At 37.8% G+C, this 15,501-nt stretch overlaps 1 protein-coding gene across 1 annotated transcript in view; it reads right to left on the bottom strand.

Moving 5' to 3' along the window:
* CCDC57 (coiled-coil domain containing 57) overlaps nucleotides 1-15,501 on the bottom strand; it is a 39,088-nt gene that overhangs the window by 14,778 nt on the left and 8,809 nt on the right. Inside the window, exons 2-6 of the mRNA XM_051797769.1 lie at nucleotides 12,731-12,893; nucleotides 8,005-8,191; nucleotides 7,054-7,154; nucleotides 3,354-3,582; nucleotides 2,556-2,692 (exon numbers count right to left, since the gene is read on the bottom strand). Of these exons, the coding sequence (XP_051653729.1) occupies nucleotides 2,556-2,692; nucleotides 3,354-3,582; nucleotides 7,054-7,154; nucleotides 8,005-8,191; nucleotides 12,731-12,893 (817 nt within the window). The remainder of the gene's footprint in view (nucleotides 1-2,555; nucleotides 2,693-3,353; nucleotides 3,583-7,053; nucleotides 7,155-8,004; nucleotides 8,192-12,730; nucleotides 12,894-15,501) is intronic.

The following is a 15,501-nucleotide window of genomic DNA, read 5'->3' as shown; positions in this document are numbered from 1 at the left end:
ATCTCCGACATATTCATAGATGAACTTTAATAATCCACAAAAAGGTTCTCAAATCTTTTCTTGATTTCAGTTAAGACAAGTAAGAATACATAAAGGAAGAATTAAAAATAAACAGGATCCTCCAGAGGACATTAGCTTAAATTCAGCTGATTTTTAACCCCAAAGGCAGAGGAGATTGCAGTTTCAATCTAATATGCTGGAGGCTGACTGTTTGCAAAGCAGCTCAGCAGGAAAGAAACAAGAAACCTGGTGGACTAAAAGTTGAACAGGAGGCAGCAGTGCATTCATGAGGCCTTTGGCTAACAGCATCCTGACTGCACCAAGGAAAGCACTGCCAGCAGGTCACAGTAGGCGATTATTTCCCTCTACCAAGCACTGGTGCAACCACATTTAGAGTACTGTGTCCACTTTTGGGCTCCCCAGGACAAGAAAGACATCGGCATACCGCAATAGCCACAAACAGCAAACAGCCACACAGATGATCAGCAAATTGGAACATCTGACATCAGAGTGAGGCTGGGGCAGCTGGCCTTGCTGGCCTCCAGAAGAGATAGGTCAGGAATGATCTTTTCAACATGTATAAGCGCCTGATGAGGATGGTGGAAGGAGATAAAGACGACTGAGCCAGACTCTTCCCAGTGCTATACAGTGGAAGAGCAAGGCAACGGGCAGAAAGAAGTACAGGACACTGCTGAAGTGAAAGGCAAAAAATCCCAACCAAATGCAAACGTTCTTTATTGTGAGGGTGACCAAACATTGGAACAACTTGCCCAGAGCGGTTCCCAAAGGAAGTATTTCCCCAAGTGAACTTGGTTAATAATTCTACTGGAGTTTTATACCTCAGAGCAACAATCTCGCTCTTTCTGAAAGAACATTGTTTACTGCCCTTAAAACTACAACAATCAGCTGCTCTGACTCAATCCTTACAGGAACAAATTTGCTGATCAATTAAGTAAAGTACATAGTGAAATCCTGACTATCAAAGTTACTGGGAGGTTTGCCACTAACTACTAGGGGAGCCAGGATTTATCCATCTGTCTCTGATGAAAGCTGCAATTTAACCATTAAAAGTTGTATTTCAATTACAAAAGAAAAGAGACAGGTTAACTACATATCCTGCTTTCATTTATGGGAAAGGTGCAATTACAATAATTTGGACGTGGGTGCTTTAAAATCCCACCATTGTGAATGTTTGAAAATATGCTCATTGATTAATAATTTTAACGTTTATCTTAGGACATACTGCAAATACGTCAAATGGCCTTTCCTCACTTACTAAAAACTAAGCTTTATAAAACTCGTAATTTAGGATTGCATTTATTGCTGCAACAAGTGTTTCTAAAACACCTTGGCTGAAGATCATGTTTAAAAATATTACTTCTGAAGTCCCAAACCCTTTAAGCATCTGGGGAAACCCCTTAAGCAGAGGGAAACATCTGGCTGGCGGCCAGTCCCTGGTGGTTTTTCCCAGGGCTCAATTTTAAGGCTAGTTCTCTTCACTCTTTCTATCAATGACTTGGACACACGAATTGAGTCTGCACCAAGTAAGTTTGCTGATGATACTAAATTAGGAGGACTCGTTGATTTCCTTGAGAGTAGAGAGACCTTATAGAGAGATCGTGATAGACTGGAACACTTGGCAATCATCAACTACATGAAAATTAATAAGAGCAAAGATGATGGATTCTGTACCCAGGACAGTGTAATGCTGGAGGTCTGTATCCACTGGGGCACAAAAGGATGAAGTGCAGCCTGGGGAGTTTGGTTGCTGGCAAGCTCAATGTGAGTCAACAGTGTGTCCTGGTGGCCAAAAGTGCCAACTGTGTCCTCAGTGCATTAAGCACAGCACAGCTGAACAACCAAAAGAGTGACTGTCCCACTACGCTCAGCATTGGTGCGGCCTCACCTCGAGTACTGTGTGCAATTTTGGGCTCCACGATATGAGAAGGATATAGAAATATTAGAATGTGCCCAAAGAAGAGCAACAAAGATGGTGAAAGGACCAGAGAGCTAGATTTATGAAGACCAGCTGAGGGTACTTGGCTTGTTCAACTTAAAAAAGACGAGACTGAGGAATGACCTCCTTGCTGTCTATAACTTCCTCATGATAGGGAGCAGTGTAGGAGGTGCTGATCTCTTCTTTTTGGTGTCCAGTGATAGGATGCAGGGGAATGGCTTAAAGCTGCATCAGGGGAAATTCAGACTGAATATTAGGAAGAAGTCCTTCCCTGAGAGGGTGGTCAAGCAGTGGAACAACCTCCCCAGAGAGTGGTCATGGCCCCAAGCCTGTCTGTGTTCAAGAAGCATTTGGGACAATGCCCTTAGATACACGGTTTAACTTCTAGGTTGTCCTGCCTGGCATCAGGATTCAAAGATCCTCATGGGTCCCTTCCAGCTCTGGATATTCTATGATTTTATGAAATCTCCCAAAGATAGACTTGAGCTAAAGTCAGTAAGAGTCATTTAAATGTGGAATTTTAAGGAAAGTTACATTCACAAAATTCGAACTGGCTTAACGGATCATTATCACTACATTTCAGAGAGCATATAATTACCTGTGTTGTGAGTTTGTGCTGTAGATGTTTTAGAGCTGATAGCTGACACTGCGTTCTTTTCACAAGTTCTCTTGGAAGCAGACTACCAGAGGCAATACAAACTGTGCAGTGTTTAGAGCCGACAGGATGCCAAAGTCCTATAAAGCAGAGAAAATACCAAGGAAGGCATTCTTTGTTGTTATTTTGTCATCAATATTACATTCCCAGCAAGTGTTTACAGCAGATAGGAATGAATCACAGAACACAGGCCTTCTCACTGCAGATGGGTTCAATGCTATGCAGAAATGGGCCTTGTGGTTTTTTCCTTTGCTCTATTGCTAGAGAAACTGTACATGGAACATAAATATCCACTGTGAAATCTTCTTACATTATATATACTCTTAATTCAAGTCTGTGCTACAGTAAACTTATTCTGCTTTCTCTTCCACTTTCCTAAAACCTTAGTTTTTATTCCAAGAGATAAACTACCTCTTTTCTGCTCATAAACAAAGTCTTAGTTCAAGTTCCAGTTCCCACACTGACATCTAGGCATCAGGGAGTCCTTCATCTATGATGTTAATCAACAAAAGTTACTACATACAGACTCTCATTGTTCTATATTAGCAGCACCTATCAAAGGATAATCTTACTTGCAACAATTAGTACCACAGTCTCACACGAACCATGCAGATCAAAGATCAGTCAGGTCCAGCACTTTGTTTTTATATTAAAGCCTAGCTCTCTCCGGCTCAAAGGATGAATTGATTCCCAGATTTTATTCTACATATATGTTAGCACTCTTCTGCAGAATAAATTTACCTTCCTTTAACACCATTCCAAGTTCTGCCCTGAGTCTGTTTCCCATTTCAATCAACTGCCGCTTCTCTTGGTTTAGGATTGAGATTTTTCTTGCTGCTTCCTTCAGTTTATTTTGCATTCCCTGTAGAGCATATTTGACACCATATTGAAGCTCAACACCAGGATCTACATCAGGCAACTGTTGTCCAAGATCTACTATCTTTTCTTCAAGAACTTTGGGTTCTGGCCCCTGAATAAAACAGAGAGCGCTTGTAATGAATATTTTGAAAGTGTGGTCTGAAGGTTGAGAGATTTGTAGAAGCACGCATCAGAATCCAGTTGAAGAAAAAGTGTAAAGTTGAAGTCTACCACCCGTTTTTTTGAGTCAATTTCCAAGATTTTGTTAGCAATATATGGCAAATGAAACTGTGGAGCAAAACACTGTAACAGACTGAGACATCCCCACAAATACTGTCAACTGTGAGTGTAAAATAATACACATAGGATAAACATCGTATAACTGTAAACTAAAGAGCAGTTAATTTTAAGATAAAATGTGGAAAAAACCCACTTTATAGCAAATCTACCACAAACCCTTCTTTGTTTAATCATTGTGTACATGCACACATAAGGGGTAGATCTGACTTAAAACACTGTTTTAAAGAGAAAGGCTGCAGAATGAAAAGCAAAGATTCTACAGTCTGTTTTGTCTCTGCAAACCTGAGTCCACCTGCATGTATACATAATGATAAAAGTACTTACCCAAAAGATAAATCCTTGTTTTTCAAGAGCTATATACTTGCCTCTTTCAGCCCCCACAAAGGGCATTTTTTGATATCCATTTAAATACTCATCATTCACTGAACAAATCATCTCCCTATAGACATTTTAAATTTCACACATTGCCACAAGTATCTAAATATATCCATGCATTAAAATTGTTTTACAAAACTCTTACCCATCTGTATGTTTACTCTTCTATATATAAATTAGTTAGACGTGTACTACACTAACTGTGCAACCCCAATCAGTTTTCAAGTAAATCACCCTGTACAGTACGATTCCAGAAGTACACATTGAAGGCTATTATCCATACTGACAAAAAAAACAACCACCATTGCCTTAGTGTGCCATGCAATTCCCATTCTCTTATTCCTTTGGAGAGTTTTACCGTAAAAAGGAAGGCTCTTGAGAACGTACACGGAAAGCACACAATTCTACAAACACTATGGGGGAGAATGGTAGAGAAATTAGTGCAAGACTAGAGCCTAAAAACACTAAGAAAGACAGCAAAGTAAAATATAAAAAGGAACACCACGGGCACACATTTGGCAATTTATATAAAAGAAATTAATATAAGTAGCCACAAATTATTACATTCATCATACAAACAGTGAAATTAACAAGCAAGGCTCAGCATAAAGAGAGGGGAAGGCAATGACCCATTACAGCCCCACTGGTTGTCACACTGTGCCACCTTCACCAGACCAAAAGGCAAAAGCACATCACATGGCTGCGGCAAGGAATACCATTTGCTTAAACTTCTATTTTTCCTGAACTTTTCAGAAAAACATTCAACAGCATTACACAGAAATTTTTTTTTTCCAGTGACAGATTGTAAACTGTAGAGCTAGGATTGGAACTCAGAAATCTTTTTACCTTTAGATCTGTTTCCAGAGCAATATTCTACAGTATAAAAGAGAGAAAACACTGATAAAATAAGTACTAAAAAAGAGTGGGAGGAAAAACTCTCCTCAGAGCTGATACAAAAGAAAAATATACGTACACACAGAAGTTTACATGCCTATTTTACTAGTTTCCACAATAAACTTTCCTCCTTAGCCCTGAAGTCTATAATTTCTAGATTATGGTCACAGAACCTCTGTTATATTAAGTGGAAAAAAGAAAACTATTGCTATGGTTCTCTTCACATCTGCACACCCATGTTTAGTTACCATTATTGATCAACAGATTCTGAACTCCCTGAGGTAGAAATACTTTTGCCTGTATTTCTTCATGGCCTAAAGTACATCCTTAGCATGCAATTAATAAACATAAGAAGTACAAAGACAGTATAGAAGAAAGTTAAAGATAAGCACTTCTAGAATCCAGTAAGAAATTCTAATGAAGTTTTGCCCATTATTTTTAAGATATTTTCAGGACTGTTTCCAGCTCCCAGTCTATGTCTAAAAAGGCTTGTTATGCACTAAGAAAGAAAAAAATAAAGCAGACAGCAGAAATAGCCAGGAAACAATAGTTCAGCTTCAGTGAAGACAGCATTAAGTACAAATCCAGCATTTTATTCACTTGAAGTTTTGGCCTGCACATCTACTATTTAGTACGTGTCCATATATACAAAGTACAATTAATTCAGCATTTCATGCTGAAGGTGCACATCTGCCTGAAAAATGTTCCTGTTCTCATATCCAGCTATAAGCATTCTATTATAGTTTAGCATCATGAAGCAAAGGATTAACCTCTGGAACAGAGAATGTTCATTTCCTATTTTACAGTCTCCAAGGCAAAGTCACTGTCTACTTTTCTTTGAAGGCTCTTTCTCAACTTAAAGAAATGCAAAGAAAATGAAAATGCGTCTTGGACAGTAGTTTGTAAAACATTTTCGGCAACAAAAAAAGAATAATTGGTATAAAATTTAGTTTCCACCTAGTTCTGGAAGTGGCCAAAGAGAAAAAATAAATCTGAGCTGTCTGTTCTGGCACACAATGATTTTCAAAATATGATTTGACAGCATGGACAAACATATTTCTAAAATATTTCTATATTCAGCAAAGATTAAACATGATCCTAGCAGGTTTTGCATTTTTTCCACACAAGGTTCCCAATGCTCCAAAGTTTTATTTAAACATTAATATCGATTCAGTTTTTTAAGCTCTTAGCTTTTAACGTAATCGGGACCTCTCATGCTTATTTATTACTTAGCTATTATTTCAATTTTCTTGAACTTAGATGGTTACTAGTGAGTCTTAACAATAAGATTAAAGCATGAAACAGATATTGTTAGGTTTCACAGATGACAATTAGAAACTCATTATTTTTGAGTTGTATTTTAAACTATCTTACTTCAGACTGTTTACTGCACCATGAATTTGATGGGAGACAGGAAGAGGAGAACATACAGTGACTTACTCCTTACACAGTATTAGATATTTGTCCCCGTTTTCAATTCCATTATTATTTTTTCAAGAGATGCCACTGTCACACATTAATTCTGATATTTTCACTACTCTTTAAAATAACACAGTGGGAATAACATTTGTAAACCCTTGAACTGAGCAAAACACACTCTCAGAGGCAGTGGGTTTTTCCTTTGTGGGTGGTGAGTGCTCCAAGACAGCACTGGGGCGTGGAACTTTCTCCTGGTCATACTGAGTTGCATTTGGATTTACAATAACGGATTTACAATGGAAAACTTGAAGATGTGATACACAGTAGCTTAAGCATTTGAAAGTGGGGGGGAAAAAAAAAATCAAGACGGGCTTGAAAGATCAGGAGTGACTTGTGCCAGGGGGTGACTCGTCAAAATTTATTGCCTAGAAAGAATGACCACAAGTCTGGTTGAAAAAAATCTTTGCTGGCTCTCATTTAACTAGCCATATATTACTTCAGTTTATAGTATGCATTCAAACAAAAATAATGTGCTTTGCATTTAATTACATACACACACACACAGATATTTTAGGTAGTTTAAACCTCTTTATACCTTTTCTGTGTCTGGGTTTACTATACAGTCCAGCTTAATTGAGCTGACTTTGATGTTGCTCAAAGTGGTTGCAGTTGAAATTTTGTTTGTGCTCACTGAACCTAAAAGAGGAGTATAAAAGCAACAGCTGCTTTAGAACATTGTCTCATGAATATACATGTCTAGAATCATAGCATCATTTAGGTTGGAAAAGACCTTTAAGATCATCAAGTCAAACCATTGATAGAACACTGCTAAGTTGACTGCTAAAGTGTGTCCTCAAGTGCCACATCTACATGTCTTTGAAATACCTCCAGGGATGGTGACTCAACCATTTTCCTCCCCTGCTTGCACCAATGCTTGAATAACTCTTTCCAAAAAGAAACTTCTTCCTAATATCCACTCTAAACCTGCACTGGCATAACTTGTCCTATTGCCTATTACTTAGGAGAAGAGACAGACCCTCACCTCACGACAACCTCCTTTCAGGCAGTTGTAGAGAGTGGTAAGGTCCCCCCGAGCCTCCTTCTGTACACCACTTCAGTAGATATACTGTAAACGGATATACTGTAAACCCCTATGGGAGGGAGGTTTGGACTAGGAGACTTTTAAAGGTCCCTTCCACCGCAAACAATTCTGTGATTCTATATACTTGCTTCACTAGCAGGAATTCTGTCATAACTTGTAATATACATATATTTGCTTTACTCTTGCAATATATATACACATTTGCTTTTCTAGCGGTAATTTCATAGTGACTTTATGTGTGCATTTGTTTTTACTACTAATAATAGTTTTGTAGTAATTTGTAATAAAGAATCTCAGACCACTGTGTGCTTATGTATTGTGCAATCTTGAGAACCCCACAGCAATGAGTTTTACACACCCATGGGCTGGATAGCCCTCATAGGTTGTGACTGTGACTGCTACACTTCCTTACTGAATTTAAAGGTCTTTGGCAAGAGTTGTTACCTTGCTCTACAAGCTGTCTGTTTTCTGTCAGAGGAAGAGAAGACAACATCTGCTCATCAAGACTCTCCATTTCTTTCCTCATTTGTGCAATAGCAGCCCGAAGGCTGGCATTCTGCTTCTGCAGCTTTTTTATTTCCAAGGCAGGAATATCTTTGCACAGAGAAGTTTTATCATCATACTGAAATACCTGGAAAATAAAAGTACAACGCAATAAGAACCCTTCATTGATAAGCAACACATATTGTTTCTACACACCACGCAAACAGATCCTAAAACTTACAACCCATGAACATATGTGGGAAAAAAGAACCATAGGAGGAAAAGAAATAGATCTGGTTATTGAGGATTTGCCAGGGAAAAAGGTGCTCTGCTGAGAACATCATAGAAGGAGGCATAGTTGGGGAGGACCACGGCCACAGGTGGCTCTGTCTTGTCACTGTTCTGCAACTGTGCTATCTCTGTCTCTTCTGTGCACCCATCTCCTTAAAGAACTTACTGGCTCACCAGAAGTCCCCTTTCTGACTTGTCAAATTCTTGAAAGTGTCATTAGAGACCATCTGTTCACAGTAACATAAAGAGGCTGGATGTTCTTTGCTAAACAGAAAAAGGGGAAGGAGTGTATGGACTACACCCAGATAATTGGACAACGGACAGTATCTAGAAAACTGCCAAGCATTTCAATTTAAAGTAAGTAGCAATGTCTTCCCTTCACATGTTAGTTAGATAAGCTAACAACAAGCATTGTAAAAGGAACATTTGTCAGATAATGATCGAAGCTCTACCTTCATAAAGGCCTTGAAGCCTATCTTCCCTTAATATACATGGTGGAAGTCTGAATGGATAAGCAATATAGACTTCCAGAACTGAAGAGGCTGACAAACCCCAGATTGCCATGGGTGCCTTTTACTGTAAAAGACCTTATTTATATCAGTAAAATATGAGCAGCTTGCTTATAGTGTAACACATCCCAGAATCATTCCATTTCCTAAATTTTTGAAGGGGAATTGCTCAGTTTTCTTCATGGGCTGCATGTAGCCTTAAAGATTATCTCAGAAATTTTAGTTTGGAAATCTAGCCCTGTGTGCATAAAGCGATGGCCTAATCACTTTATAAGCAAAAATGTGAGATGCTCTAGATCACAAGCCAGAAGGACTGCTTTAGTCTGTCCTACCAAAGGTTGCTAACTCCAAACAGTAGTCAGCTACATATGTTTAGGAAAAAGGACAAATACCAAAATGCTTCCTTCCTCCTTTATACCTCCTCAATTTTCAAATTTGCAGCTTTTAGGGATGGAAAAAAAAGGAAAACCAGATGTGAAAAAAAACTCAAAAACTAAAATGCACAGATATTGATTGGAAAACACATCTTCTGGTCACTTGAAATTCCAGCAAAATCTTCAGGGAAAAAAAATCTAGTAGGATCACTGGGATATAAGGACTATGGTATTAGGGTCCTGAAGTTATTTACTTTTGCTGTTTCTTCATTCAAAGTGTGTCTGCAAACATTTTTAAAGAAGTTATGTTAGACCAACGGTGGTGTGTTATAACTGTGGTTTCATCCAAACAGAGAATGCCTAATTTAGATTCCACTCCTGTAAAATCCTCTCTCACTGATAGAAACATTTGTCATCATCCACCTAAAAAATGCAGATAATATTTGGTACAGGAGTATTAGAAAGCTCTGCAACAGCAGAATATACACTTCTCCAATCACTAAAGAAATCCTAATTCACAGACCATCCAGATCAGATGTTTTTGAAAACAAAAAGACCGTGAAATGTGTTTGGAGCATTAGTATTGAATGTTGCTAATTTTAAATGTTTCTTTGAATTCAACCCTAACCTTAAATCGTTGCAAAGCAGCAATTCTGCCTCTTCAGAGGGCATGGCAATCGATGAGGCACTGCACATAAAACATGTGTGAGCAAATTACTTCAGTCTCAACATTTATGCCTTGCACAGCCTCAGACACTACTCCCTTTGCATCTTCTCCATTATTCTCTCCTTCCTTCAATCCCCTTATTTCCCCAGTCGTAAGTCTGTTCTGTGAGTGGGATCTGGAACACTAATGGCCTTCAAATTAAATTTCCCTGCCATAAAGGCAATGGCTGCCCTATATATTCTTTCTGCCCTAACAGTACAGGGTATGTAGAAGATGAAGATAGTTTATTCCACTTTTACAATCTCTCCGAGGTTGTTAAGGTGAGGAGGGGAAAGGCACCAGGAGGTACCAATACATCTCCCAGATGTGTTCTGAATTTTGGGGCCCTGGACTTCATCTCAACCTGCAACATAAACATGAACTATCACAGTTTGAACCAGAAATACAACTGTTCCAGATTATTGTAAGTGGAAAAGGGTCTAGAGAGAACACCAAATAATAAACCAGGATTACTGTAAGCAGTCTTTCCTTATCTGTGCATTCCTATGGTATTATCAGCATGGTCTAGTTAAACAAATATGACCTAAGTCATACTAAAAAATCAGTTATAAGCAAGATTTTCCACACTGCTGTTTCACATCTCTGTTGCTTAATTAAAGGTTGAGAATGACTACTACACTTCATTTTGCATAGAAAAATTACAGGAAAAGGTTCTTCAGAATAGTAGACTTTTTTTTGTTATTTAGTTTTTTAAACACTGGCCCTTCCCATAAAACAGAAATCAAAGAAGTTTTTGCTAAGATGGGTACTGCTTATCCTACAGGCCAAAAGTGCAAAAACCAGAGTATTTTAACAACAGAAAGAAAAGTGTGACAATGAAAACAAAGTCTTGCCAACAACAGTTGAAGACAACAGCGAATGCAAACAGCTAAAAACCCCCTGCCCAACCTTGCTTCTTTTGGTTTCTCAATGATCAATTTGCAAATCAGTACAGCTTGAAATGAAATTGGAAAAACAACTAGCTCCACAGCAAGTTTTTGCTAACAGTCTACTTTTGTCTATGATAAAAAATTGTCTTCAGAAAGTATCTTTCTGAATACAACACTTCCTGCATTCAGGAACTACTAGGCTTGCTTAAGACTGCTTTTTCTTAGCAAGCTCTGGTAACATGCTCTGAACTGCTCACTGTTGAGCACGTGTAGCTGCCCAGCAGAGTGCACTGCAGCACACTCTTTACTGTTGTTTATCTACGAAAGACAATTTTCTACTTATAATGCATTATCCTTCAGCATGGCTTCAAAACAGCATTACGCTTGCAATTTTGAATGCATTTTTAAAATGTACGTACTTTAATAGGTAGCAATGAAAGGAAAAATTGTGATACTAAAATATAAGACATTATTTTATACAGCTGGCATATTAGTATTTTGAAGCATTGCCTTAAAATTTTAACTTTACAACTCTAAAATCTACCCTGAACTGCAACTGACACAGAGCCTCAGGAACATTCCAGAAATTAATTCTTCCCATTCTGATGCGCCATGATGGTACACTACATTGTCATGTTTTGGAGCAACTGTCTACATCCAGCTTGCTCCTTTTGCCAGTGACTAATAAATGAGAGCCATAATTGAGCCTGTGACATCTAATCTATGTGTATTCCAGGCTAGATATGACAATATTTTGAATTATATATATGAAACTGATGAACTGCTTACAGTAAATCCAGTGGAAACAAGGCTCATAAAGTTGTCATTTCAGAATGTCTACACTAGTGTCTATGATAAGTGTTGTCTAACCTGTTTCCCCCCTTCAGGTAAAATATTGTGATTAAATGATGCTTATATTGTCTGTTCTTTCTCAACAGTCAAAGTAGAAAGAAGAGTCTTCACTTCATGCAACCTGCAGTCTGTTTTCTGTAGATCAGCTTCAAACCAGGAAGGAGTGAAAGGATGAAAAGCAGAGGATGCCAGTAGCTCAAGGACAAAGGGATGGAGAAAAGAAAAAGGAAAAGAAAGTAAGGGAAAGGGAGGAGAAAAGGAAAAAGGAAGAAAAAAAAGAAAAAATCAAAGATATTTCAAATCATAGCACAGGGACTTAAGCACATTCCTTTTGGCTCTGTCAAAAACTGCCTTCACAGACAAATAATTTAGCTCCATTGTCTAATCTTTATGTGAAATGGACAATGCTGATTCATCTCTCACATGTGTTCCTATGCTGCAGCTATTGATGCCTATGAATCATTTTTGAAAGACAATGATAAAATAACACCAGAGTAAATGCCTGCATTCTAAACTTCATAAACAAGTGTTTTTTCTGTACCCATGAGTTTACTAGGCAATCTGGCATTGAGAGCTGATAGCCCATTGTGTAATAGTCTCTAAACAACAAACACGTATCTAATTTTTCAGAAACAGAAGCTATGTACTACACAAAATAGATTTTTTTCCCCCATACAAAAATACTCAGAGTTTTCCAGGTCTAATATTGTTCCCTTAATAGAATTCAAGTGGTACTGTGATCTGAAATCCTTTTTGGCCTGGGGCTGCTCTAAGAGGGATCTTTCTTCTTTTGCTACAATGGCAAGAGAAAAGCAGTGACATCTCTCAAGATGACTTGATTTCACGAAAAGGGAGAAAAGGCCACTTTAGAGAATGTTTATGAAAATTAATCTGGTCTCTGATCAAATATGTGTGATGAACTGCTGTGCTTAATACAGAATTACTATTTTACATATTTTTGAAAGAAGATCAAAGTCATACTTCCCCGAGAAACACCACGGTGGAAAAACTCCATAGGTCTCTCTGCAACAGATGATTCTGAAACTGTTACTTTGAAATTCTCACCTCCTCTCTTGATGAAAACAGGCTTTGTGTTAGATCCTCTGATTTCTGATACCGATTATGTTCAGCATTCTCACAGAGGTGCTGCCAGTTTAGTTCTGTTTGCATTTTACCCTGTTCTAGAATCCATTCTTGCTCAGCTCCAAGAGACAGTTGTTGCTTATACCTATGATACACAGAGAAAACCTGTTGATTTAAGCAGAATGAATAACCAAGGATGTTTTGTGGTGTTTTTTGTACACACCCTAATATGGTATGTACAGCAAAGGGGAATTTAAAGAAACACGTCAGACAAACGGTATCCTTTGCAAAATAAGATCTGATTCCATAACTATTAGGGAGAAAGGAGAAAAAAAAGTTCATTTTATGAAAAAAACCACCATCTTACAGACATTAAAGTTCAATTCCTTTAAAGCCATCTGAGTATCTGTAATACGTCAAAGACTAGGCATTACAGAAATAACTGAACTTCATTTTAAACTTTTAGAGGTGCAGAAAAGTGCTATCTCTCTCCAGTGCTAAAAGTTGTGGGTATTTTCCATTTCTTTATTTTTTTAAACGGGACATTTCATTCAGCAAATGGGGCAGAACAGTCTTGAGCTATACAAAAAGAAACCAAATTAAATTATTTCAACTTTTTTTTTGCCACAATTTCAAGGAAAATTTTAAATATACCTAACAGAAGTGAAGTTTAGATTATAAGCACATGAATAAAGGGATATCGTTTATTATGTACAGTCTACTACAAGCAGTTAGGACATCCATCTTCTTATGTACACATGCATATAAATATGGAACTAGTGGTGATAAACATTTAACTGTTTCCCCTCTGTTTTTGCAGAATGCCAATAGAAACAGTACAAAAAGTGGTCACTAACAAATCACATGAAAAAAATTAAAGGTACATTATAGAGACTTGTATTCACTAGTCTAATTGTTTAAGGTAAGCAAAACAATTCACTACAATTAGAAAGGAAAGTGTTGGCTGCAGTCAAGAGGCTTTTAAATTGTATACTTGCAGAACTACTAAAGAGCTAGGAAACTGAAGCATTAATGAAGAGGTGTTAGAAAAATACTACCATGTTTTCTGCTCTGGAGAGAAAGTGACAAAGGGCTGCTGGGAGACAGGAAGTTATGGGAAAAACTTCTTCCTCCCCACCCTGTTCCCTGAATTTTAACTTAAATGAAAAGAATCAAAACAGTCATGTGGTTTGTCATTCTTGGGAAAACAAAAATCTGTTGTTAGAGGACTTTACATTTCAATCCCAAGTAAGAACAATACTACAGAATGGTCATTCTGCTGTGAAATTCCTCCAAAGCAATACTGCAAGTTATTCCGACACATGGAAACACCACTAAAGATACCACTGATGAAGTGTGCCACTCATGCTTCACAACGCCTGTGTTTTGTAAGTGTATGAAAAACTGTTCATAAAGAAGCCACGGATTTTCCAGAAAACTAAACTGTTGCAGTGAGCGGCCATTCAGGTGGCTAAACTGATAAGGTATTAAAAAAAGTGTTTGAGAGATACTACTTTGACAAGTTCAGTTGATAAGTCACAACTGAAATTTGAAAACAAGAGGATGAGATCACAAGGGATTTTGGCTAATTGATGCAACATCATGTGTAAGATTAAAGGGAGATCCAATGACAAGCACGGAAGATGTGCTTCTTTAGTTGTAACATAAACAATGGAGATAACTTTTTTCCTCCTCCAGTGGGATAAGAGAAATCGTGCATATAAGATGCTATACCCTCGTGCTTGCAGACAGCAGCTAATCAGCTTTATTGTTACAGTTCAACCACACAATGCACAACCAAGCCAGCTCTCTAGAATTGCTCAGGTGAGCAGTGCTCATACTTCTTTGGGTACGTTCATAAATTGCCTTTGGGGAACCAACGGGTAAGAGAGCCCTGGATGAAGCTGGGTTATTTTAGCAGGACTGAGGGCAGCAAGACATAGATCAGCAGGTGCTGGGCGCAAGACACAACTGTCCAACAATACCACTTCATTTATATTATATATTGGTTTGGTTGACAGGCCAATTAAACACATTCATATGTAAATATGTAGAAGTGATTTCAATATCCAATACATTTTTATACAAAAACAGAGAAAGGAGGTTTTGTTGCCCTTTAAAGTTTGTAATATATAGAAAGGTCGTATAATTCTACCCTAGGGTATCACAGTTGAAGGTCAAATTTCACTGTTAGTAAAATGATCCTTTTATGGTGAAATGACAGGAATATAAGAGGCAGAAGGGGGAAAAAAAGCCTTGTAATTAGGAGCATGATAAAAAACGTGTATTTACCCATCTTGCTTAAGTATACTTCTGCTTTCTACATGCTGACCTTTCCTGCAATTTCAAGGTTAACGAATTTAGCAGTGGGCTGTCTACATAAAATAATCTTACACAATCTCAGATTACTAAACACATTCTTAGCAGTTCCATACAAGGGGCAGCTGTCAGACAAGCAAAGCAACAGCTGCTACACAAGCAGGGCATAATCTGTAATTATAAATATAATCAATTTTTAGAAAAAAATAGGAAAAAAATAAAAGCTTATACAACTATAGCAATGTTAAACCAGAACACGCTAATTAAAAAAAATAAAACTGAAAAAAGGATTGCTAGATGGCACTGCAGCAATACCACATTGTTTCTCCAACATTCTTATACCCATTTCTGACATCAATCTCTCCTTCCAGTTCTCAAATTTTTGCTCCATGTGAAGTTTCAGGTTCACATTCTTCTCCTGCTGATGACCTATG

Source organism: Manacus candei, unplaced genomic scaffold (genome assembly GCF_025592945.1).
Source record: "Manacus candei isolate 608988 ecotype Guabito, Panama unplaced genomic scaffold, ASM2559294v1 h1tg000047l, whole genome shotgun sequence".
NCBI lineage: Eukaryota > Metazoa > Chordata > Aves > Passeriformes > Pipridae > Manacus > Manacus candei.
The sequence above is the reverse complement of the archived record's forward strand: the minus strand, read 5'-3'. Positions and strand labels throughout refer to the sequence as shown.